At 37.0% G+C, this 26,674-nt stretch overlaps 3 protein-coding genes across 3 annotated transcripts; all 3 read left to right on the plus strand.

The window, feature by feature from the left end:
- Positions 1-3,897: 3,897 nt before the first annotated feature.
- On the plus strand, positions 3,898-20,879 carry LOC132108535 (claudin-4-like). The gene is made up of 2 exons (XM_059515233.1): positions 3,898-4,054; positions 20,158-20,879. The coding sequence occupies exon 2, from the start codon at positions 20,165-20,167 to the stop codon at positions 20,795-20,797; it is 633 nt and encodes a 210-aa protein (XP_059371216.1). The 5' UTR covers positions 3,898-4,054; positions 20,158-20,164; the 3' UTR covers positions 20,798-20,879.
- On the plus strand, positions 4,890-8,412 carry LOC132108267 (claudin-4-like). The gene is made up of 2 exons (XM_059514946.1): positions 4,890-5,510; positions 7,177-8,412. The coding sequence occupies exons 1-2, from the start codon at positions 4,967-4,969 to the stop codon at positions 7,767-7,769; spliced, it is 1,137 nt and encodes a 378-aa protein (XP_059370929.1). The 5' UTR covers positions 4,890-4,966; the 3' UTR covers positions 7,770-8,412.
- LOC132108268 (claudin-4-like) lies at positions 11,955-14,887 on the plus strand. Its single transcript, XM_059514947.1, has 2 exons — positions 11,955-12,531; positions 13,560-14,887. Exons 1-2 carry the CDS (start codon positions 12,025-12,027, stop codon positions 14,166-14,168), a joined length of 1,116 nt encoding a protein of 371 aa, XP_059370930.1. The 5' UTR covers positions 11,955-12,024; the 3' UTR covers positions 14,169-14,887.
- Positions 20,880-26,674: the final 5,795 nt, after the last annotated feature.

Below are 26,674 nucleotides of genomic sequence, written 5' to 3' on the forward strand. Positions count from 1 at the left end.
AAGACAAAAACTCCAATAAATACTCATACGTGTAACTACAGCTGTATTGAAAACCTTGATCAAAACACAGGTGAAGAAGAAGAACTTTAGTGGACAGAGATCATAAGAGGGATCAGAGGAGAAGCAATATCAGAGTTTTAGATTACAAAAAAAAAAAAAAAAAACTAAAATGACTTTTTTATTATTATTATTATTATTTCCAACAACAGCCCGGACAGCAATGTAGTGTTGGCCCAGATCCAGCCCACATCTGACCCAAGTGTCTGATTGCACTGTATCATGATCTTAAGCCCACAAATATATATAATGTACTGTTTTTGTCAAATGTAAAAGCCATTTCACATTAAAAGTGGGATGAATAAATCTCAGGCTGAAGGAACTGTAAATTCACATATGTACAGTAGAGGGTGCAGCTTAAACAAATCTTTCAGCTGTGCTGCTATTCTGGATTGCATGAAGAATAGGATACAGAAAAAGAAAGTTCAACACATTCTTCAGCAAGAAAAAAAAATAACATTGAATTGGATCATTAAAGATCAGCAGCAAAAAAAAAACACTGGTTAATAAAATTGGATTAAATACATAATGGATACTTGTCCTACAATAAATAAATATATTAAATATAATGCATTACTTATTTGAAAATATAAATATTTTCTTGTAAATTAAAAAGTAATGCATTACTTTACTAGTTACTTGAAAGAAAGGTATTCTGATTATATACATTTACATTTTACATTTAATCGCTTAGCAGACGCTTTTATCCAAAGTAACTTAAAAATAACTTATTAAATATATAACTTGTATTACTTGTAATATGTTTCCCACCAACACTGAAAACAGAGAAAACAGCAATGTTGCAAAGAGTCATATTTATGATTTATAATTATTAATTATAATTTATGATTATCCCTTTCTCAATAAGTTTTACATTTACAGAATGTTAAAGGACACTTTCAGCCCAGTGTCTGGATGTTATCCACTAAGCCATAGTGTTGTGATCCAATACTGAACGCTATAAAGTCTTCCGGCAGTGCATCTGTATGCTAACATAAGAAATATAATCAGCACAGTATCATAGCTCCATATGGTGCAAACATTGCTCCAAAATACAATGCTCCAATATTGTCCAAATTTAATGGTATTGCTATCCTTGTGTGGATTTTCGGTGCACACACACACACACACACTCGTATACAATTTTCAGGACCACACGTGTATCAAAAGTGAAGGCATATGAAAGTGTGTAATGTAAAATTTGGGATTATATTCTTAAACACCAACAGAATAATTCAACAGGTGAGCATTGGCCTAAAATAACTAAATAAATAAAATAAATAAACAAGTGACATGAGAGTGATATGAGGTCTCTCTCTCTCTCTCTCTCTCTCTCTCTCTCTCTCTCTCTCTCTCTCTCTCTCTCTCTCTCTCTCTCTCTCTCTCATTCTAGTTTGTTATGTTTACAATATTACACTACCTTATACTTATATATATACCTGCCTTTAAGTTATGTGCAGCTTTGTGGTGTTTTGTTGTGGAAGTGTGAACCTGTTCCACCATAGTTTCTCATGATCAGTACAGATCATTAATCAGGCCTTTAAAGCTTAGTGCCTCAGACTGGGAGCGAAACAGGTGCAATGGATATTTTTGCTCAGTACCTTTTAGTATAAAATGTACCTTTTTTAACAGTAGACCACCTACTCTGGCTATATTGGTTTTTAATAATATATAATGTTGTGATTTTTTCCTTATTTCATTTTGAAATAAAAATGTGTTTATCTTTTTCTGAGATTAGCTAAATTTGTAAAATTGGTTCAGCAAATGCATTTGATCACTTTTGCTTTTGTTACCACTGTCGGTTTAGGGTAGGTTAATAATAAATATGATTTCAAACATGATAGAGTAGGCTATTAATCATTTTGTGCCACCAAAAGTGAACTTTGTGTTTATTGTTATGGACACTTCATTATGAAAGTGGAGGGAAACATGGTACAAGCAATATCATTTAAAAAAAATACACCCACAGATACTTTTGTTTTGTAATTAAACAGAACTCTTGATATTGTTAATAGAGCATGATATGGATGTGTCGTCAGAAAAGTGCTGCGAAATGTAAATGAAACAATGTATTTCACGTTTTACAGAAATGTAATTAATGGAATCACATATTTTCAAAGAGTCTGCGTTACAATTGTATGTTGATTTGTTGAAATATGTGGGAAAGGCGATAATAGTAAAAGCACACAGTTATGGATTTAGAAAGATGTTAATTTTCTTAGAAAGATTTTCTAGAAATACTCATGAGAGAAAAAAAAGTGTTTTAACATTTGGAAACCATTCTGTGTGCTTTAGGCCTCCCAAAGATGTATCTGATCTAATTAACAGGATTCTGAACTATTGATTAAAAAGTCTGTTTAGGATTTTAAAAAGGCCATGTTTTGGGAAAATGCTTTAAAGAAAGAAAGAAAGAAATATTTTAAATGATTCATTAACTTTCCATTTACCCCTGTTTGCACTATATCATATTTGTCCATTGACCATCAGTTTTTGTACTTTATTTGAATTTAAACATTTGTGTTCTTCTGTTCATTTAGATTTAGATTTTAAAAATGGCTGCAGAAAGTGGAGAAGATTCACTTCCTAAAGTCTTCTTATCAAAGAAAAATCAAAGCTTTTGTTTTGTGATGTGTAGTCCACTGTTCTTCTTCTCTTCTTATATGTTAATTGTTTAGAAACTCAGTGGTGTGTAATTAGCTGGCCGGGTCAAGCATCAGGTGCTCTCAGTGTTGTGTGGTCATTCTTCATCATTAGAAAGCAGAGTCCAGTCATCAGTCTTTTCATTCTTCTAGATCGCTATCACAGTGTTGATCATCCATAGAAACTCTGTCTGCCTTCCCAACAGCCCAGGGGTGAAACTCTCTGACGTCACGCATGCTGCCTCTCCCCCGTCAGTGTGTGGGGAGAAACTATTAACAGTTTCATTAGTATTCACACCGGAGCCAACAGAGTGTGGGACAAATGACTCACTGCAGGAAGTAGAAGTATATATTTTTAGAAGAAAAAATGCATTTGTGTATTTGTTTCTTATCTCAAGACATTATTGTTTTTATTTTAATAAAATTTTGACTGAAGAGTCAAAGGTCGACTTTTCTGATGATATTATAAAACTCATATTGTATGATGTTTTGTCACAATTCACATCTTTTCACATGTCTGATATTTCCCATGCACTAATTTTCCTAAGAACTAGACCAGCAAGTTCCCCACGTTAACTAAATGTTTAGATGTTTTATTTTTAGAAAAGCCTCACGGAGTTTGAAAGCCTTAATCATGTAGAAACTTTTCATGTGATCAGAAACAAATGTTAGGACAAACCCAATTAAATTAACTAAAAAATTAAATTAAATTTGCGCTTTGATGTTTGAACAATCTACAAAGTATGATTCACTATATTACCTACATTACGGTCATGCGATTATGACTACTCTACATAATATTTTAATGTCAGATTACTTGGTTTTAAGTACAAAGTAGTTGTCTTTATATTTAAATTGAATCAACCCCTTCCCACGTTTGTACTGAAAAACTGGATTCTACTAGAGCCTCAGATATGCTTTTAAAGAATTCAAAATGACCCTCTGAGAAGGCAATCTTTGGCAAACATCTTTCCTCGGGTCCTTAATTGCAGACATTCCTTACCTGTGTGTGTGTGTGTGTGTGTGTGTGTGTGTGTGTGTGTGTGTGGAACCATATCCTCTTTCTCCTGCAAAGGGGAGTTTAATGAGCTGCCATGTAAAACAGAGCCATTATTGTCCTCCTGGCCATCAAACAGAGCCTTCTTTCATTTATGAAACAATCAGTATCCCTTACTCTGTCCCTCTTTTTTTCTATCTTCTGCACAGTAAACACCTGGGATTGATTCGTCCCGTCCACCGTGTGCCTCTAAATGTCTGCAAACCCTCGGACAGTGAACACATTTTAGTTCTTTTTACTATATAGTGCTGCAGTGGCTTTAGGAAAGATTGCACCTCTTTCTCTGGAAACTGGAAACCAGGTCAGCAACTGCATGTTTTTATTTTTATCTAATATCTCTCTTTAAAAAATACTTCTGTTTAAAAAAAAAAAAAAAAAAACATGAAATATGAAATATGAAAAGAAAGGAAGTTTCCAGTCTTATTCAAGCGGCTGCTTTCACTGTTGAAGTCTTTTTTTGTGAGTATAAACTGAATGTGTTAGAGAAGTATTATTTAAAGGGTGGCATGTGAAACGCTTTGCTCAAAATGACTAATTTACTAAAACCCATAATTAAAACGGTACAGTTGTCGCATAATTATCTCTAAGTAGAGATGAAGTGTGTTATGAAAAATCTTCCAAGTTAAAGCTTTATCTGTAATTATCAACAAGAGACAATACAGTGAATTAATATTCAGTGTCTTTTGAATGTGTGTATTAGAGGGGAAAACCTAATTGTCAAAATCTTATCATTTTTATTTATTTATTTATTTATTTTATTGCCCTTGAGTCAGATATGTTACTTCATCTTTCAAAACCCTTCACGTGCCTATATGGATGCCCATTTTCAATATTATATTTGTGTCCCCCTCGCTTCTAGTTTATTTATGAATTACTCCTATACTCTGTTTGCTTGTTGAAACATGAGTCATGCTACTGTTATTTTCCACAAAAACTATGATTAACTATAAAGATTGTGATTCATAAAATGTCCCGCTAGCAAAAACAAATTCACCCTAATGCAATAAGAGCTGAGGCTCGTCCCTGGGATTTGCTTGATTAATGACACCAGAGCCAGGGGGCGAATCATGATGACGGTGCACCTGAGAGTGAGTCGTGTGGCCCCTCCTTGTTTCACTTCACATAAAAGGGCCCAATTTACTCCCATGTTCACTAAAGCAGCTCTAGAGGCCGAAGACAGTTCTTTTACACACAAGCAAAGCAGCGTGCTAGTATGGTATCAGCAGGGTTGCAGATGCTGGGCATAGCCCTGGCCATCATCGGCTGGATCGGGGTGATCGTGGTTTGCATTCTCCCCATGTGGCACGTCACGGCTTTCATCGGACAGAATATAGTGACTGCGCAAATAACCTGGGAGGGGATCTGGATGAGCTGCGTGGTGCAGAGCACAGGTCAGATGCAGTGTAAGGTGTATGACTCCATGCTGGCCCTCAGCTCAGATCTGCAGGCGGCTCGAGCCCTGACTGTCATCTCTATCCTGGTGGGTGTCGTTGGCATCCTGCTAGCGGCTGCTGGAGGGAAATGCACCAACTGCATCGAGGACGAGCACGCCAAGGCCAAAGTCGGCATCATTTCGGGAGCCATCTTCATCGTGGCTGGAGTTCTGTGTTTGATTCCCGTCTGCTGGACGGCCAATACAATTATAAGGGACTTCTACAGCCCTCTGACCATCAGCGCACAGAAGAAAGAGTTGGGAGCTTCGTTGTTTATTGGATGGGCTGCTTCGGCGCTGTTGCTTATTGGTGGGTCATTGCTTTGTGCAAACTGCCCTCCTAAAGATCAGTACAGCGTTAAGTACAGAGCTCAGCCTGGAGGAAATAAAGGCTATGTATGAAGAGGAACCAAGGGGTACTCCAAATAGTGACTTTAATTTGCATACTTTGATCCTTTTTGACCTGTTGTGTTGACTATGCATGTGAATTTTACACTGGTTGAATTAGCTGCCAGCATTTGATATAATGGTGAAATATAAAGAAAGATTCAGATCACAGCGCTGAACAGAACCGTACTGCCAAAAATTGTGTGAGAACTGTAAATACTTTTTTTTTTTGCTGGATTCACACTCTGTGGATTCACTTTTCAGATATGGTGTAAGGAATTATACAAAGTGTACATTTACTCTTGTTGTGCTTTGTGACAGATATTTGTGCTATGCTACAAAAGATTTCAATATATGCATTTCAATAAATAAATTCTCTACAAACACACATTATTCGTTCTCGTGCTTCATTACACACAGATAAAAATGGATATGTGAATTATTTTTAAATGATAAAAGTCAGTACCTAGCAAAACAGTTCAGTTTGTACTCACTTTGTTTAGAAAGAGTTGGGTTTCTGATAATTATCTGATAAACAAGTGATTTGGGAGGTGTCCCAGGGGAACTCATGGGAAGGGTCAACTATATGAGGAGTGCAAAAGATCACACACTTAGAGTAGTGTATGACTGTTAGCATTCTAGAAAAATGTACCTCAAAATTATTTGAAAATAAATAAATAAAAATAATATTTATTTCAAACTTTGACATACAAATATCCAAATGTTCTTAGTATAATATCTTTCATTCATGCGCTGTGGGAGGACGCATAGATTACTTCAGCCATCTACTGGACATTATTGTCATTACATGATTTTTACTTGAACATGAAGTCATGTAATTCTTATTTCTATCACCAGATGACAGCATTCTGGCCCAAACGTACTTTTTTTTCTTCTTTACGCTTCACGTTTTAGAAGTAAAGGTTTTTAATACACTGAAGCTCAAAGAGCTCCAACATGTTTGTACCTGTGAATAAACTATGAAAATGTCCAGAAGAGTTTTGTAGCTATTAATCTTTGTGTCTACACATACAAACACACACAAATCTACCTTAAGAGGGAACTGCAGTATGATTCATCAGTGTTTCCCTGCTGATGTACAGTTTACTGTATGCTACTAAAAAACACTAGCATACATCTCCCTCCAGTTATTATAGATCACAGCTGATCAGTATAAAGATTATAATGATCCTTTTGTGTGGTTTATAAGAGAATTGTGTAATGTTTTTCTGCACCTATACCATAAAAATGTGTAGACAGCATACATTAAATATTTCCAGCCATATAAAGACCATATCTTTTCACCGGGCCTTTTATGTCAGTGCAAGGTCATTTTGAAAAGCTATTTGGTAACTGACCTTGAAGGACCTTGAAGTGTTGCTGTACCTTCGAAAGCCATTAGTTTTGTGTTTATAGTGTAAATGTGCAATCATAGGGGCTCTGGGTAGAAATCATCAGCTCAGGAGACCCAAACTCCACCTTTTCAAACCTTCCTATAAATAGCAAAGGTCTCTGGTTTGCACACTTTTGGCTGCTTTATCACTGTAAAGGCTGTGGTTTAAAAATGGTTTCCCAAGGACTCCAGATTATGGGCATATCCACAGCCATGCTGGGTTGGCTGGGGGTCATTATCGTGTGCGCTTTGCCCCAGTGGAAGGTGTCTGCGTTCGTTGGGGCCAACATCGTCACAGCACAGGTCATCTGGGAGGGCATGTGGATGAACTGTGTGGTGCAGAGCACTGGACAGATGCAGTGTAAAGTCTACGACTCCATGCTGGCGCTCAGCTCTGATCTCCAAGCGGGCCGAGCCATGATCATCATCTCCATTTTGAATGGACTCTTTGGGATCATAATTTCTTTGGCCGGTGGGAAGTGCACCAATTGCATTGAGGACCAAGGGTCCAAAGCAAAGGCGTGCATCGTTGCAGGCATTCTCCTAATAATCTCTGGGGTTCTCTGTCTGATCCCAGTGTCGTGGGCAGCACACACCATCATACAGAACTTCTACAACCCCATTATGGTGGAGGCCCAGCGGAGAGAGCTGGGTGCAGCTCTGTATGTCGGCTGGGGATCGGCTGGCTTGCTTTTACTGGGAGGAGGAATACTTTGCTGGAACTGCCCACAGAAGCATGAACGCATCTACAACCCCAAGTTCTCCGCTGTGAGGTCCAATTCTGCTCCGAGAGAGTTTGTCTGAGACGCAGAACCCATAGAACTGGCCTTAAAACTCACTTAAGTGATCTAAATCATCACCGTATGTCGGCAATTCATCTGTAGAACTACTCGAGAGACAGTTTTTTTTACATGTAATAGCATAACATTTTCAGTCTTCCTCTTCACAAAAACACAAATAACTAAGAATACATATCTTCGTAATAGAGATTACATGTTATGATAATATTTATGCCTCTACATGTATAATTTAATACTTTCCGTTAGATAAATTCTTTTCATGTTGGCAATTCAGTCGCTCAAACAGAGCGATGTACTAGAAACATCATGGGTTCAATTCTCTGGGAAAGCTTGAACTGGTAAAGTGTATTCCTTCAGTGCAATGCAGGTGGCTTAGGATAAAAGATTAATGTATATATTACAGCTTTTAAAGTGGAATTATAAATGCAGATTGTTTATTTATTTAAAATGTGTATAACAGTTGAGTAGATTACATACAAATTGTCACTGTTTCAAAATTGTACGTAATATAAACCCAACTATATGCAAATAAGAAATAACATGAATTTGTGTATTTTGTTTAAAGACAAAAGCCTTCCAAAGTCATAGTAGCACACGGTTAATTCATTGAGTGAGAAGTCAAATAAACATGAATGTGTTCATCAGTAGCCGATGCAATGCTGAAATGTTGAGAAAACACTTAAACACTTTTTCATTTTCTTTTTTTTTTTTTTGTAAATCCATGCATTGATGAAATGCTGTGTGGCCTCTCAGTTTTTTGTATAATTATATCCACATGACTGGTATTTCTGTGAATGTCCACAAAACTGCAATGTATTTCTGTATATTATATTCTAAATGGAAGGCTAATTTAGAAAGAACATTTATAAGATGAAAAAGTAGAATTAGGGAGATTCAATGAATTGTAAATAGCCAATTGCTATTCTGTGAAAAATATGCAATCACGTCATCAATAAAAAAACTATGTAGTCTGATTATGAGTATTTTAATATGTAATCTAATCTAGTTACTAGTACTTAATTATTTGGAATCTGAATTACATAATCAAAAATTAATCAGTTACTTACTTCCCAGCACTGGTGAACAATGATACCTTTATACAATTACAATTATCAACAATTATCCTCTAATTTATCAGGTGTATTATGTATTTCAATAAAATAACAACAAAGGATCCTAATTTGTCTGACTGATGTATGGTATTAATTCAGAGTCAGAATCAGAAAGCGCTTTATTGTCATGTGTGTTTACACACAATAACTTGTAATGGTGTCAGGAGTTTAAAGTACAGAAAATACAAGCATAGTGCAGACATACATAGAATTTAAGGTTATAAAAAACACTAATAATAGAGAGTCTAGACAATAAATTATAAATAACACTATAGTAATAAAAATATAGAGAAAAATGAAAATATCAATAAACACAATTGTGTACGTGCAAATGTGCAATTTATTATAGAAGCCCATTTTCACCACTAAATAATAAATAAACAAGGTAACTGGACTTTTTATCGCACAATTCTGACTTTTTTTTCTCAGAATTGCGAGTTTATGTCTCATAATTCTGACTTTATAACTCACAATTTTGACTTTATAACTTACAATTCTAAGAAAAAAAAGAATTGTGAAATATAAACTGACAATTGTGTGTTATAAAGTCAGAATTGCAAGATAAGAACTTTTTTACTCAGAAATGTGAGATAAAAAGTCACAATTACCTTGTTTTATTTTTTAATTCAGTGGTGGGAACGGGCTTCCATAATCAACAGCAGAATGTTTTTATTATTTCATAAATAAATGAGAAAGACATGGTTAAATATTTAAATGGTATGGTAAAATCTAATCTCTAGTGATCAAAGCATCAGAATATTTCTCTCTTGGTTCTGTTTTAGCATATTAGCCTCTTTAGAGCCTGTGGTTGTTTTATATGCAAGCATCAATGTCTTGAACTTGAAGCAAGCCGCAACCGGTAGCCAGTGCAAGGAGATAAAGAGAGGTGTAACATGGGCTCTTTTGGGCTTGTTGAAGACCAGCCATGCCGCTTCATTCTGAATTAATTTTAGAGGTTTGATTGTGCTTGATGGAAGTCCAGCCAGAAGAGCATTTCAGTAGTCCAGCCTAGAAATGACAAGGCCCTGCTAGATTGAGCAGAAGTACTGACCCAGTGTTTACAATGCAAGCATGCGAAGAAAGTCAAATGCCCATTACAAAAAAGGTAAAACAACATTGTAGGATGATTTTGAAGTTGGAGTACATAGAAAATTAAATGGAGTTCTTCGCCCTACCCTACCTTTTTGAACCAAGTAAACAGATGAAGAACAAACCACGTGTGAACTTTCCGACATGATTACGCAATGCATGAAGAAGCAGCGAGAAATAGTCCAAGCTAAGCATTTGTGTTTAAAAGTATAAAAATGTATGCGTATATATATATATATATATATATATATGTACAGTGCTTTAAGTAGCCCAAAAGAGGTGCCGGTATTCTATCATAGCCTATATATATAGTTTTTTTTTTTTTTTTGATGACTCCCCTCATCCCCTGAGGTAACAACAACTATATTGAAGGGGTTTTATTTACAGCAGTCAACAGACGACCTTATAAATAATAATAAATCCTTTTATTAGTTTGTGGATTTGCTTGAGCTAGAAAGAGCTACTGAACATAAATCAAATGTGCAAAAGGATTTTGAAAAAATACCCTTAGAATAGGGTGACCAGATGAGATTGGCTTAAATTCGAGACGGGGGGGTGGATAAGGGGGGTGTCTGCGGTCTTGGGTGACGGGATGGGGGGCTTATGATATTAGACTTCGTAGCCTGTAATAAAATATAATGAATTTCAAACCTTAACTAAACACATTTTTATTCAAAGATCAACCGTCTGTCATTACTCTTTAGTCTGCCACAAGAAACAACAACATTAAAATCATGAACTCAAATGTCATTGAAAAAAAAAAAAATACAATGACTGCTTTAGTATAATTTTCGGGACAATTAGGGCCAGGTTCGGGATTCGGGACAACAGTTTAGATTTAATAATTTTTATAATTTTTCGGGACGTCTGGTCACCCTACCTGAAAGAGCTACTGCATTACTTCATTAGCTTGCGTCTGACCTGCAGCGATATCATGCAGGCTCGTGTTGTTTTAGTCCTCAGAGTCTGATGCCAGGAGAGCATATTGTGTTGTTCATTGTATTTGAATTTATACTGAGTTGACTTGCGCATTTCACACACTCTCTCCGGCCATGTTGAGTTTTTACTGACAGCGGAAAAATCGACGCATGCGCTTTTCACTTGCAAAACTCAAGGGTGTATGGGTAATGTAGTCTCTGCTCTCGGTGGGACAAATTAGGAAGCGTGCATTGTGAAGGGCGCTCTGAAAAGCGGCAGGGCAGGCAAAAGATGAAAACCTCTATTAAAACAGATGTCCAAATGAAAAACACGTTCTGGGCGCACGGAAAGGTGGCGATACGCTCAAGAGCTATATTTGGAAGTGGCGGTACTGAGTACCGGTGCGTACCGGCCCACTTAAAGCACTATATATATATATATATATATACAAATGGGGAACAGCTGTGTGTGTGAGTATGTGAACAGGTGTGCAGAGTGAACCAGGTGTGTAGAGTGAATTTGTGAGTGGGTGACACAGCTGTGAGGAGTGAAGGCAAATGAGTCCGGGAGCAAGGGAGAAACACAGGTGTAGCAACTAAAACAATGATGAGGTAACCAGATAGGCGGGGCAAGAAAAGAGACAGGACAAAGCACATGGCACCAAACAAACACAACACTCACAGAAGACGGGCACACCAGTTGAAGGCGGTGACAATATATATATAGACAGTGACAATATTTCTACATTGAGCACAGTACTACATTTCTGTTACTGCATCTGATAACATAAATCATATGTACTTAATAATCTATATTTTTTTAGCATTTCATTAACTTGAAACATGTTGCACTCATCTGTGAGAATCTTCAAATATTTGTTCAAAAATAACATCATCTATAACAACTATAGACTATCCAAACCAGATCTGTCACATTTCCATGGAAAGTACTGAGCAGGCTGCATATACAAAGAATCTTTCTTTGGAATCTTGTTCAGCAGGAATAACCACAAAACTCCTCCCAGTGAGGATCTGTGTCTTAATCAAACAGGCCATTACTTCCTGCTTGTTTTCCAGACACTTATGGGATAAGACCAAACCAAGAGCTGCGTTTGAGTTTGACAGCACCAGCAGCTTCAACATGGGGAGGATTGCTAAAGAGGTTTCCGGACAGGTCCTGTGCTTCATTGGATTCATTGGCATATGTGTCTGCTGTGGCATTCCCATGTGGCGCGTCACTTCGTACATCGGTGCCAACATCGTCACGGGCCAGATCGTCTGGGACGGCTTGTGGATGAACTGTGTGGTCCAGAGCACAGGACAGATGCAGTGTAAAGTCCAAGACTCAATCATGCGACTGACCCAGGACTTGCAAGCGGCACGTGCGCTGACCGTCATCGCAATAGTGATCGGCTTTGTTGGGATGCTCTTGACGTTTGTGGGAGGCCAGTGCACCAGCTGTCTGAAGAAAGAGTCCTCCATGGCCAAAGTGGTGATTCTTGGTGGCATCCTGTGTATTATAGCTGGAGTCGTCTGTCTCATTCCTGTCTGCTGGTCCTCAGCCTACACCATCTCAGATTTCCAGAGCGTTCTCACAATCGAGACCCAAAAGAGGGAGCTTGGGGCATCCATATACATTGGCTGGGGCGCCTCAGGGTTTCTTCTATTTGGAGGGATCATTCTGTGTACTTCCTGCCCACCGAATGAAGATATGTATCCAAATTATCCAGGCATGTACCCCTACCAAGGACCTATGTATGGGCCTCCTGGATCTTATATGCCTGCCAAAACATACGCCCCGAGTGCTGTATATACTGGAGCTTATGTTCCTAACAAAGCTTATCCGGCCCCAACTTACTCACCTGTTCCAGGACAATATCTTTAGCTAATGGACAATAATTGGAACTGACACTTTCTGTAACATTTTTTTAATGTAATCTTTACTTAATTCAGTGTTTGCTTAAATAAAATGTGTAAATGTATGTATGACGTACTTGCAGTGTCTCATTCTTTGCTAGATCTGATTTGGAAAATCTTGTTTGTACTCTTTTCTCCTCTCATTTAAGTTGTTCTACTGGTAGATATGATTTAACGCTAATGATGTATATATGTATGTTTCAACAGAGTATATGAAATTTTCAAGTACTATGTCAATAAATATACTATTATTATAAATTATCTCAGAATTTCATTTTTATATTAATCCTTCATTAACTGAAAAATGAGCTTGAAATTGACTTTAGCTGTCAAATAGACAAAAATGCTTAAATATTAAAACACAAAATAAAAATGACCAAAAATGAAAATATGATAATATCGCTTAGCTTTATTTTTAGCTTCAATTGTTTTGTTTTGAGTCTCAAAAGTTTGTGTGATAACTACCCAATCCTTTTGGTTGATGTATTGGTTTCTTTGTGTTTGTGTGACGCTTTATTGTTGCTCGTTGATGCCCTTCTCACCGAAACCATCATTCCTTGCTGGGGAATCTGGTCGGGCTTGAAAATTTACCTTAACCCGGTTTCAGGGTCATCTGACCAGGACTCCTCCCTTCTCAGACAATCTTAAAAATCTGAAAGCTAAGATCAGAAGTCAGTACTACGATTAACAGAGGAGCAAACACTTTCCATCCAACGAAGCTGAACAAACGAGAGAAAAATGGTGTCTATGTGTCGACAGATTCTAGGCCTGTCCCTGGCCATTATCGGTTTCTTGGGAGCGATTATTATTTGTGCCCTTCCTATGTGGAAGATGTCTGCGTTCATTGGAGCCAACATTGTGACAGCACAGATCATCTGGGAGGGCTTGTGGATGAACTGTGTAGTCCAGAGCACAGGACAGATGCAGTGCAAGATCTATGACTCACTCCTGGCTTTACCTCAGGACCTGCAGGCTGCTCGGGCGCTTCTGATCATCGCCATCATTATCTGCCTCTTTGGGCTCATCCTGGGGATTGCCGGTGGAAAATGCACCAACTTTGTTGAGAGGGACGACAGCAAGGCAAAGGTGGCTATTGCCAGTGGTGTGATCTTCATCGTCGCTGGAGTGCTGGTCCTGGTCCCCGTCTGCTGGTCAGCTAACAGCATCGTCAGGGATTTCTACAATCCCATCCTCATAGATGGCCAAAGAAGGGAGCTCGGGCCTTCTCTCTATATCGGATTCGGTGCGGCTGCACTGCTGCTCCTTGGAGGAGGTATTCTGTGCAGCTCCTGCCCACCTAAAGAGGAAAAATACAACATCAAGTACTCTCAGCCACGGTCCACTGCCACCAGCAGAGCCTACGTCTGAAAGTAATCAAGCATGCAAAGACCTTTTTACTTACAAAAAACTATTTTTTCCCATCTCTGTTTTTGTTTCCCAAGGAGAAACGAAGGAAGGACAGTCTCTGATATGGCGTAGTTTATTTACTGAGACTTTGTGCTGTGATTCTACAGATCACTGAATGAGAAAGTATGCATTTATAATGTGATGAGAGGAATCTAACTCAGTGAAGCTACGGAGATCTGAAACTGTTTTTTTTATTTTTTTTTATTTTTTTTTATTTTATTATAGAAACAAGCTGTTCTCGTTTTTGTTTTATGTATTTTTATGTTCAATATGACAATATGAATAGTTCCATTAATCATTATGGGTATCTGACTGTTAATCAATTACAAAGGCCATGGTTTTATAAAATGTGCAATAACCATCTACATTTATCTAACATAAATAAGTTTTTTTTGTGCAAAGATGTCTTAATCAGTAAATTTGTCTTACTTTTGTTTATTAAAATTAGTGCTTCTGTAAATCAATTTATTAATACTGCATTGGCTTAATTTCATAATAATATTTTGACAGTACTGAATTTTCTCACATCAAAGAAAACATTATAGATTTTGCAAAAACTGTTGAAAATAGTGACAGAGATGTTAGAGAAGAACTCCTTTAAAACCGGTTTTAGCAGTGTTGTTAAACAAATCTCTATTTTGCTGTGAAAAAAAAATTATAATAAACAACAATCATGCATATTTAGGCTGTGTCCACTTCATTCAAAGAAATTTAGTGAAAATTAGACCTACTAAACAATTGTTTCTTCACTAATATCTGCTCATTGACTGCATTTTTAAACACATACTCTATAACTTTTTTTGAAACAACTGCCAAAAAATACAATTATGCTGCTCAGTGGTGAAAGACCAGTCAGTAGTGGATTAAAATGATTTTTTAAAAAAAGGCTAATTCAACATAAATCAAAGAGTAAATTAACTAGATCCACATGAAGAGGCTAAAAGAGGAGGACCACACTTTCTTTCAGCCTTCCTGGAAAAGGCAATGGCCGTGTTTTCAGTGCATGTAGAAGAATATTATGTTATTAATCAGAATTTGATCAAATTCAGATTATGTGTCTGTGTCAATACAATGTGATGGGTCATAAAGGTATAAACAGTTGAATGTGTTTATGATGGGCCCTTTTGAAATGAGGGCATGCCAACATTAAATCCATCCCTGAGATTAATGTGCAATTTCAGTAAATTAGAAAAAGTTCAAGCAAAAAAAAAAATAGGTTAGCACAGAATATAAATATTTCATAAATGCAGGATGTTTGAACACTTTTAACATTTAAATGGAAATAGAAAACACAGAATCTCTGTGCCAACCAAAACACTGTGAAGTTGTTTTGCTGAAACTTCCTTGCTGATCCTCCCAAACCGGTTAGACAAGATGTCAGCGGTGATGATAGCAAAGGCATTGGTCACATACTTTTGTGAGACATTTCTGTGTTAACATTAAATACTGTTCTTCATGTGGACCTGGGTGAATATCGAAACACAGAATCCAAACTGTAGAAAGCTTTCAATTTGCTTCTAAAAAAGTTTGATTAAACAAAAGTCCTCCCTTTAGGAATTGACCATAAACTGATCTCTCATATATTTAAAAAGCCCTTTATTGTCAGAAATGCATAGAATCTCAAAAAACCACTTTGCCTCAGTTTGTACAGATTCTCATTTGGACTAGCATGTATTTTTCTGAATATACGACTCAATGCTGGCGTTGAGACCCGATTTGAACAGATTGTCCTCCAACAAAAAAAACGACCCTATCGGTTCGTGCAAGCATCGTATTACGACCTATATTTAAGTTTTAAAGTTAAGTGCCCTCTAGCGGGTGTAAATATAATGATATGTTGAGTTGTGTTGTGTCTGTGCATCATGAAATGACGTACGACTGTCATTACCTACGGGGCCCCGCACATGACATGCAGGAAAAAATATTAGGCTAAATCATGTGCGCGATTTACTAATTCATTCCCTCAATGTACTCAAACGTGCACACGATTACTATTGCATTCCCTGGATTTACTATTTCATTCACTCGATTTAGAAATTGAGCGCACGATTTAGCAAATCGAGTGAACGCAATAGTAAATAGAGGGAATGCAATAGTAATTGTGTGCACGTTTTAGTACATTGAGGGAACGAATTAGTAAATCGTGCACACAATTTATTTATTTTTTCTTGCATGTCATGTGCGGGGCTCCGAAATTATCAATCAAAACGTGTGTTTATTTAAATGCAATTTGTGGACTTTTTGCATGGTCCAATTCGATCACACCTAACCTCGCCCTATACCTTCAGAAAAATCATGCAAAATTGTGATTTACATTTTATAAGCACGTGCATTCTCTGTTACTGAACCCATAATCGTATATTGTCATATAACATTATTTTCTACCAACTGAGCTGTATGAAATCCAAATTATGGTGTAGAGAAAAAAGTACAAAGCACTATTATGAAAGTGTCCTGTTGCAGATAGGGGCGCTCTGATTGGATTTGGTCAAATGACATAAATGGGCATATTGGTCGGAGGACATGTTGGATCTGAAGGCTGCTCGTGTCCTGGTGGTGTTTTCTATCCTGGTGGGCATCGCTGGGATTCTTGTGGCACTCATCTCAGGGAAATGTACCAACTTTATAGCTGAGGAACGAGGAAAATGGCTGCCCACTGCTCTGGGTGTGTGTTCACAGTGTGTGTGTGTGTTCACTGCTCTGTGTGTGTGCATTTCGGATGGGTTAAATGCAGAGCACAAATTCTGAGTATGGGTCACCATACTTGGCTGAATGTCACTTCACTTCAAAAGTGAAAGCATCCGTTGTTGCTGGCGTGCTTCTGATGATCTCTGGAGTTCTTTGTCTTATCACTGTGTCCTGGGCTGTTGTCATTATGGTGAACGACTTCTATAATCCCCTGTTTCTTGATGTTCAGCGCAGGGAGCTGGGGGCTTCTCTGTACCTCGGCTGGGCCGCAGAGCTGCTCCTGGTGCTGGGAGGGGGGCTAATTTGCAGTTCTTGCACACCAAAAGAGAAAAACTTCTCCACATTTGTCTTTAAGCCTTCCAGAGGGGATGATGCTCTTCCGAACCATGCACACAGCACAAGTCTCACGCTCTCCAACTCCTCCTTATAAATCTTTAATAAATAAAGATTTATTTATTAAATAAAATTTATTTAATATGTTGAAAATATATTTTGTTTCAACCTTCTTACACCTAAATATAAATCAAAGCTAGATTTATTTTTTTTATAAAATGGATCAAATATACGGTATGTTTACAATATGTGTTATAGACACCAAATTTTTGTCAAATGTGAAATGTGAATGCATTTTTGAATGTATTGAAAATTTGGAGACCAGAATATATTTTGAAATGCATTTAAAAATACATACTCATATTTTTTTATATTTAAAAAATACACAAAAGAGGCTATATATATATGTTTTAGTGAGACTGAATTTACTGACAAAAAAATTAACTTAAATTAATGCTGCTCAGTGATGAAAGAGCTCCCAGTGGAAGATGTAATTTGGTCAAAGATTATGTATCTGTATCAGTACATGGTGGATAAGTTATTTGCTGTGGAATGTTTTGCTGATGGGCTGTTTTAAGTCATTTTTGTGTGTTTTATTTGAATGAAACATGCTTCTTAAATCATTTTTGGTGTTTTTATTTTATTTCACTTCATTTTATTGCTAAGTATTATTTGTTTTAATTTGTAGTACTTTGCTTTTCTGTGTTCAATCTAATTGGGTTTTCTGAGTAGGAGGATTGGAACACAAAGTACACAGCACTAGAAGAACCTGCTGTTCAAGAAAACCTACTGATAGCATTAGTCAGTCGAAGAAACCACATGCACTTTCAGAACAAGATGTTTATTTTAACAGTTTCTATTACACTACAGCCATTTTTACAGTGGGTTTAGGTTACAGTAGTTAATTATGATGACATCATGATGTATATTCCGTCTGCTGCCTGTTCCTTCACCTGTACAAAGAGTTACAAAAGTAATTGGTAATGTGACGTAAGTGCTTCTTTCTATGTCTGACACATCTGAATTCATTGTTCATATAAACAAGAGTTCAGTTTAGTTACTCAGTTAAACTGAAAACCAGTTCTCCCACATAGCCTTCCTTAAAGGCTCATATTACACTGTACTCAGGTTTAAATACACAAACAACCTGGCCTTGCTTACAATGAAAGCATCATTTGTTCATTTTCTTATTCTCACTCCTCAGCAGTCTCGAGTCACTGAGTTATTTCAGATAACCTCTTCAAGGAAATGTCATGTATTTTGTGAAGTGAAGCACATGCATATTCTTTTATATCGGAGCACATGCATTGCATTCTCAGAGATGTAAACTAATGATGTCAAAGAGAGAAATAAAAGCATGACAAGCACCTCTCCAGCTCTGTGTTGAGAAATTTGCTCCTCAGTCAGTATCGGTTTCATTCACGCTCCAAACACAAATGTCTCAGTTGAACCAATTCCAATTAAACATCACCCATAGTTTGATTCTGCCCCCATCAAGAAAAAGCCATTCATATGCTAGCCCTTACAGAACAAAACTATATGGGAATAAACTGCAAAATATAATACAATATATATATTTTCCATATATTGGAAACTAGTGCTTATCAATATATGCCTTGACTATGGCTATATATATTGAAACATTCTAATATATTAAGAAATGGAGACAAAAATAAATATTAATTGTGTGATCCTTTATTGAGTATGTATTGCACATAGATGTTCCCATATAAATGTGAATGTACATAGACACCTACACACATTAGTTCCCAGCATGCTTTGGTTCTGACGGTTAAAGGAGAGTAAAAATATTTATACATTTAAATTAAAATTAAGTGTTATGTCGTGTTTTTGCTTAGTATTAATATAGGGGGAGATCTGTTTAATGTTGTATGATTCTGAAATGTTAAAAGTGTTTCTGGTGCGTGTGAGTTTGTGCAGAAGAGCAGAGTCTGTTCAGGAAGACGATTGGCCAAACAACATTAAAATACATGCTACTTTATTTAAAAAAAACAAATAAATAAATAAAAATCTATGGCTGTGCAATTTTCAGCAACGTGATAGCCTGCTAAAGAAGAGTTCAGTATGTGTTTGTTTATGTGTATATCTTAAGTGATTGTTAAAAATAAGAAACATATAGTATGTGTGTATACTGCACGAGTGAATATATGCTTAATATATTTTTACACATGCAGTACTATATCTTATCACATGTAGATCTATATATTATAAAGCATATTTTATATTATATGCACGTTTTTGTGGCCCTGACTTTTGGTAGACTTCTAAATAGAATCAATAACAACAGCTAAGTAGTTCCTCAAGAGTAGATTATTTTTGATAACAAGCAAAATATGTTTACTGTGTGAATCATACTTACTGAAAATGCAAATACATTCTCTGCCAGCAGAAATACAGTGATATAAGAACTGATATTGTGATTGTCACAGATAAATAAATGTATGGCAAACACATCCCACAGCACAACCACACTCAAAAAAATAGCCAAAATGGCATTAATTCAACATGAACTTCAGTCTACTCATCACCTTAACTTTAACTGCTTTAGTAGACGGCGCTATAGCCAGACTGATAAACAAACACAGACCGGAAGTTAACTTAGGGCCAGGTGTGTCCGCCCGATGAAACCGTGTATAAGTAAATTGTCACCTATTTTTAGATATATGAAAGCGGCAATTCCTTGTGTATTATTCAATATACTGTAATGCATTTACAAACTATATTATTCTGTATAATTTCTAATATACCGTTATGTCATTTAATACATTGATCATTCATATATATATGAGGAAATATATTTCTTTGTTTTGCTGCAACTAAATCACATCTATTTCATTATTAAAAGCACTGTAAATAAGCTCAGAAATAAAACAACAATTTCCTAATGGTTGTTCTCTGTCCTCCTCAGCCCCTCCATGGCTCTGCAGGTCTTGGGAATCACTCTTTCAATGATCGGCTTTGCAGGAACCATCATCATCTGTGCTCTGCCCATGTGGAAGGTGACGGCCTTCATCGGCACAAACATTGTGGTGGCTCAGGTCTTCTGGGAGGGCCTGTGGATGACGTGTGTGTACGAGCGCATCGGTCAGATGCAGTGTAAACTCTATGACGCGCTGCTGGATTTGGATCCTTCCCTGCAGGCTTCTCGTGGGCTGATCGTGACCTCCATGGCTCTGGCCTGCTTGGCTTTCCTCATCTATGTGGTGGGGGCTGACTGCACAAACTGCCTCAGTAACCCACGAGCCAAAGCACGGATCGTGGTGGTTTCTGGGATCACCTTCATGCTTTCTGGACTGACCGCAGTGGTGCCCGTGTCCTGGACGGCCGACTCCATCATCAGAGACTTCCACAATCCCATCGTCCATGAAGCGCTGAAGAGGGAGATGGGGGCGGCGCTTTATGTGGGCTGGGTCACTGCGGGCTTTCTGTTCGTCGGTGGGGCGGTTCTCTGCACCAGCTGCCCACCAGAGCGGCACAACTACTCACCGAGATACACCTTAACAAAGACTGACACCCACAGCAGCTATGCCATAAAGAACTATGTGTGATATACAACACATGACACTAAACGGACACACTGATCAAGTTCAAAAGTGAAATTACACAACTGATAATCAAGGCAAGTTTAAAGAATAAAAGAATATGCTTGGCTTTTGAGGTTTCTGTGCTTAATAAGAAAAGTGGTATTTTTAATTGACTACCAAAAGAAAGAAAGAAAGAAAGTGCTTGTCAGTTTTGTGTGCTAATCACAGTTTAGATATAATAAAATTTAATTAAAATTAAACCTTAGATGACTCAGACTTATAATCAAGTGACTAAATATTTTGTGGGTGAATATGTGTGTGTCTGTGTGTGAGAGAGAGACATTATAGAGAGTTTATTAATGTGTTTAATTGTGTGCTTCCATTTTGTAATGCTTCAAACAAATAAGTTTGAGTAATAGTTTAAAAGTTTAAAATAATGTTTAAAAATAATTATTTGTCGAATTGTCCCCCTAAACTGTATGCTCTATTTTTTTTTTGTGAGTAAAATGATTACTGATTATATTAAAGGGATACTCCACCCCCCCCAAAAAAAATTTATTTTGTCATTAATCACTTACCCCCATGTCATTCCAAATCTGTAAAACATTAATTCGTCTTCGGAACACAATTTATGATATTTTGGATGAAAACCAAGAGGGTTGTGACTGTCCCATAGACTGCCAAATTGACTGTCTAGGGATATTATGAGACATAACGTACAAATTTTAAAATTATGTGTGAATTTCAAGATGGGAAGGAAACTGCACCAGGGAAGAAAAACTGCGGCCACCAAAACAGACAGTAATTTAGGTTGTGTTGTTTTCTTTTTACAGTGTTTGAAAGAGGATGAAGCACTAAAGTGATATTTATTATATGCAAAATCAAATGAATAATGGACGGAAAACAAATTGGAGGAGAGGAAGGAGTGAGAGAGATGCTTAAATAAAAAAAATAAACAAAACAAACCCCCCTCCCAACTAAAGTTAACCAGACTAAACTATCTATCAACAGAAAATGTAGAAACAAACATCTTCAGCGCACAAGACGCCATAACTAACCCTACTCTAACTAATCAAACAAAAACATACAAAAATTTCACCTCCCGCTCTAACCTAGTGTGTCTAATACAGTAAAGCCCCTTTCACACTGCACATCGGACCCGGCATATTGCCGGAACATTGCCGGGTCTCCTTCTGTGTGAAAGCAAACACATCCCGGGATTGATTCCGGCATTGAACCCAGGTCGGGGACCTAATAACATTGCCGGGTTCAACCCGGGACGAGCGCTGTGTGAACAAAAGCCAGATCTAATTCCATGTCGAAGTGATGATGCGCGTTTTCGCGCGACTCTTTTACCGACTGTTTTGAAGGAAGATCGACGTTCGCGACAAAAAAATATGTGCAAACTGTAATGAAGCAGAGATCAGTTAATTCCTCACTTTCTGCACTGACGGCGAGATCGTTTGCTTGCTTCAGTGAAAGTATATAACGTGCCTAACGTTTTTGACTCGTACATTACACGCAGTGTTGTGGAGTAACTAGTTACATGTAACGGCGTTACGTAATTTAATTACAAAATTATTGTAACTGTAATTAGTTACAGTTACTACGAAAAAATGAGTAATTAAATTACAGTTACTTATGAAATTTGTAACGATTACAAAGGGGATTACATTTGAATATTTACACACATCCACATACAGATTTAACTGATTTCTTTCCCAAATTGCACTGACTATTCTGAGACATACCGCCCTAATAATTTCCGGGATGCGGAAACACAGTCTGGTTCGTAGATCCAGTCATAAAAACGGAATGCCTAACGCGGACGGAATATGCCACATTTTGGATGACTAAATCAAAAGTAGGTCAGTACACTTGAATCAAAACATGACATCGACTAGTGTCTGTGAATATAAAGCCCCAAAAATGCAATATATGACTTGCACATTCTGCGTGTCTGTGGAAATCAGGCGCGGACTGGACACCGGGAGAACCGGGACAATTCCCGGTGGCCTGGCAGCTGATTTTGCCCCACTATTTAATATCATTATTGTATAATTGCCTGCCGAATGTACTAAAGCGATCATTTGCGAATCCGCCATTTGATAATTAAATCTCTAATAAGTCATGAATTGTTAGTCGTGACTCGCGCGTTCACCGCGCTTCCGACAAACGGTTTGGATCAGACTCAGAGTATCAGAGTAATCAATGCGAGAGAGAGAGAGAGAGAGAGTCAGTTTCATCTGTAAAGATGCTTTTTTGTCTTTGTTTTTTTATTTTATTTAATCAAGCAGCAGCATGTGGCTCATCAGTCATCACTCAAAATACTATATAAAGGACATCATTATATATATATATATATATATTATATCAGTTGTAATGTTACAGTAGGAATTTATCTGAAAAAAAATCAGATTTCTTTATAGGTTTAGGGGGAGCTACGACAGACAACAACACAACCCTTACGAAAATTAACATTTTAATATTTAACTATAAATCCAGAGAGAATGGTTACTATTGTTTAAATGTGGTAACCAAAATGTAAAATTATTTTACAAATGTATTTATTTAAAAATAAATACAAATCCATTTGCAAAAAAACAAAAACAAAACAAGGTTATTTTACTTTTATATAGGCTAATAAAAGCAAGGTTAATTTTTGTAAGGGAAAAACATGACTCGTGTACAGTATTAGGATTTTTCTATAAAGATATTGTAGTATTGTAAAGTATTGTATTGTAAAGTATAGTTTTGTTCAATCTTGAGTATTAAAGTCATGAGAGAGATGGATAACAGGGCAAAATAAAGAGACTGAAGAGAAAAATGGAAGTGAAGGTGCAGTTCAGGAGAGAACTTTTAATTATTTTGCATGTCCCCAAATTAAAGATTTAAACCTTTTTTTTATGTCAGGTCCATACAAAAAAATAGTTTTGTCCATGAATTTGTTTGTATGAGTTTGAATTTTCCAGTCTGAATTTTTTTCCCAGTCTGTCCCTCCTGTAAATTAATGGCAAAGACATGGTTTCATTTACTACACATAGGCCTACTGAAGCTCACAGTGTTTTCAACCTCTGCCGCCTCAATATAGGAGTACACGAGCACATAAACATAATTCCTAAAACTGCTCTGTGTCACTTCATGTGCATTTTACTTATTTTGAGAAAACTATCATCATATACAAAGAAACAGCAGTTTAAAAAAAACACCAGTGTTTCAGGAGTTTAGTACAAAGAATACGACACATGCTTATTAGATAACTGTATTTAAGTTGATGTATATGCGTTTATTTATTATTCTTTAATTTTCACAAATTTAGAAAAGTAATCAAAAAGTACTCAAAAGTAATTAGTTACATTACTTTAATAAAGTAATTGAAAAAGTTACACTACTATTACATTTTAAACAGGGTAACTTGTAATCTGTAACCTATTACATTTCCAAAGTAACCTTCCCAACACTGATTACACGTCACGCCCTGATGTCACGTGTCGTTACGGGATCTTTACCGGTTGTGTGTGAAAACACACACATATCCTGGGTAATCACTGGTAGTGTGAAAGTGCAAAATCTAGCGACCCGGGAACAATTGCCAGAACACTTTACCCGTGTATTTGCCGGAATGGCAGTGTGAAAGGGGCTTTAGAGAAACCTACATGATGTAAGTGTATGTCGCGACATGCTTACCTTACTCACAACCTCTCCAACACAACTTGCACAACTCTCATCAGAGACTAACGATTCTCAACAGGTGATCAGATAACATCAAACAGGTGCAACGCGCACATCAAAATCAATCAACAAGGGAACTACGGCAAAGACAGAACCTTAACCCCAACAAAAGCAAACTCTCAGACTAACTAATCCCCTCTAGAGAGAAAACGTCTTCACAGAGTTTCACACATTCGCCCAGCACCCCCGTCTCTCTCTTTGCCATTAAAGTTTTAGTCTCTTTTAAACTGCACAGCTGCAGGCCATTGGCGACTCAATCATGGACATCAGCATCCTACGTCAGCAGAGTAACAGGCAGATCCTCTCGTCTTGTCGTAGGGATAGGGAAGTCAACAATAGCAGATATTTTTGCAGCAACAGGACAAACTTCACCTTGACCTACCTGCTTGCCCAAATAAGTGATCGTTGCTATACTAAATTCACACTTAGCCAGATTGATTGTTAGAGAAGCGTTAGCTAGTCTTTCAAAAACTGTCCGAAGAACAGACAAATGCTCAAACTAGTCAGATGAATAAATTACTATGTAATCCAGGTACGCATTACAATTTTGAATTCCTGACAAAACAATATTTACCATGCGCTGAAAAGTTGCGGGGGCATTTTGTAGCCCGAAAGCCATAACCCGGTACTGTAAGAAGTTATCTGGAGTAACAAAAGTAGAAAAATTTCTGCAGCTCAAGGTGTTAACGGTGTCGGCGATTCTTCCTATTGTAAAGTCATGCAGTGTGAAACCTTCTGTCGCCGATCCATCGTGCAATGTGAACACAGCAGCAACTGAATGCTACCCCAGATAGTCGCGCAGTGTGAAAACAACGGCGATCCGACGAGTTTGAAAATCATGCAGTGTGAACTCGGCATAGGGCGCAAAATGACTGGGGGGTGCCACAGGAAAGTTTAGCTTTTTTTTGGGGGGGGGGGGGTCGGAAATGCACCCTCTTGTGACCATTGTGCACTCTACACCAGTGGTGGACAGTAACAGAGTAGCTTTACTTCATTACTGTGCTTAAGTCCATTATTCAAGTATCTGTACTTTACATCATACTTTTTACTTCACTACATTTCATAAAACATATAGTTCCTCCTTATAATATATCACATGCTCCGACACGCAGAAGCAGTGGCTGCATCCGAAAACTCTAAAATGCTGCTTTCAGAGGTAGCATTCCAAGGCAGGAAGGCATCAAGGCACATTCGAATCCAAACTCTGCTTTACTTCCTGTCTCCGGAGATACCTTCTTCTGAAAGAATTTCAGGTGCCAGTATTTCACATCAATATATTTATTGGTATTCATCATACTTGTGAAATAAGTTGAAACAGTGTTTACAGCATGTTACATGGTGTTTTAAATCATGGCGGGTGAGGGCGTCTTCGAATGCATCTGGCCAATCAGTGTCTACTTACGTCACAGATAGTGACAACATTGGCTAGAGTAATTAGTTAATTTACAACCTTTCTTACAAATGGGTGCATAGTACTTATTATTATTTTTTATAATAATTATGCTTTAAATGTTGTCCATATGATGGCGAAATCACTTTGATGAAGAGATGTTTTTTCTGTGTGTTTTTTTTTTACAGTGGGTTCTAATCTTCAAAAATGACCTTGTTGTATGATTTATGTCTTTTGAGTTCACCCTTCAGATTAGACTAGAGAACTGTAGTGTTACTGGTTTAGGATTCAAAATGTTATTTGCTTTTAATTTAGGTCATTATGTCCTTTTTGAGCAATCTTCTTGTACATATATTAGACCAAAATGTCAAGTTTGCCTAGGAAAAGCAATTATTATACCAGCAAACTCAAAATTGGATTAAAAATGAACAAACTAGGCTATAAATACTTTGTATTGTAGGCTTGGATTTTTATATTATTATATAGCCTAGTGTTTATTTACAGATAGACAATCAAAAAGACAAATTAATAAATATTTTATTTATAACAGTGTTTAATTTATTTATGAAATAACACACCACAGATCCTGAAGAAACTGTAACAAAAACACACACAGCAAAAAAATCTGAGTGAAATTAACTCTGCTGGGAGTACATGTGAGACCACACTCAAGAGTGTGAAAGTGTTAAAATAGGAGTGTTAAATTAACACTGAAGCTGAGTTAAAGTTAATGAGATAATTAAGTGATTAATTGAGTGATGATTCATTGGGCAATGTTA

Source organism: Carassius carassius, chromosome 28, assembly GCF_963082965.1.
Source record: "Carassius carassius chromosome 28, fCarCar2.1, whole genome shotgun sequence".
Lineage (NCBI taxonomy): Eukaryota > Metazoa > Chordata > Actinopteri > Cypriniformes > Cyprinidae > Carassius > Carassius carassius.

What these genes read in the sequence shown, in the direction of transcription:
- LOC132108268 (XM_059514947.1), top strand. Translation starts at nt 12,025, where the DNA reads ATGGGGAGGATTGCTAAAGAGGTTTCCGGACAGGTCCTGTGCTTCATT. An exon ending in CCATATACATTGGCTGGGGC is followed by an intron (nt 12,532 to 13,559) that starts GCCTCAGGGTTT and finishes ATGTGTCGACAG; the next exon opens with ATTCTAGGCCTGTCCCTGGC.
- LOC132108267 (XM_059514946.1), top strand. Translation starts at nt 4,967, where the DNA reads ATGGTATCAGCAGGGTTGCAGATGCTGGGCATAGCCCTGGCCATCATC. An exon ending in TATTGGTGGGTCATTGCTTT is followed by an intron (nt 5,511 to 7,176) that starts GTGCAAACTGCC and finishes GCATATCCACAG; the next exon opens with CCATGCTGGGTTGGCTGGGG.
- LOC132108535 (XM_059515233.1), top strand. Translation starts at nt 20,165, where the DNA reads ATGGCTCTGCAGGTCTTGGGAATCACTCTTTCAATGATCGGCTTTGCA.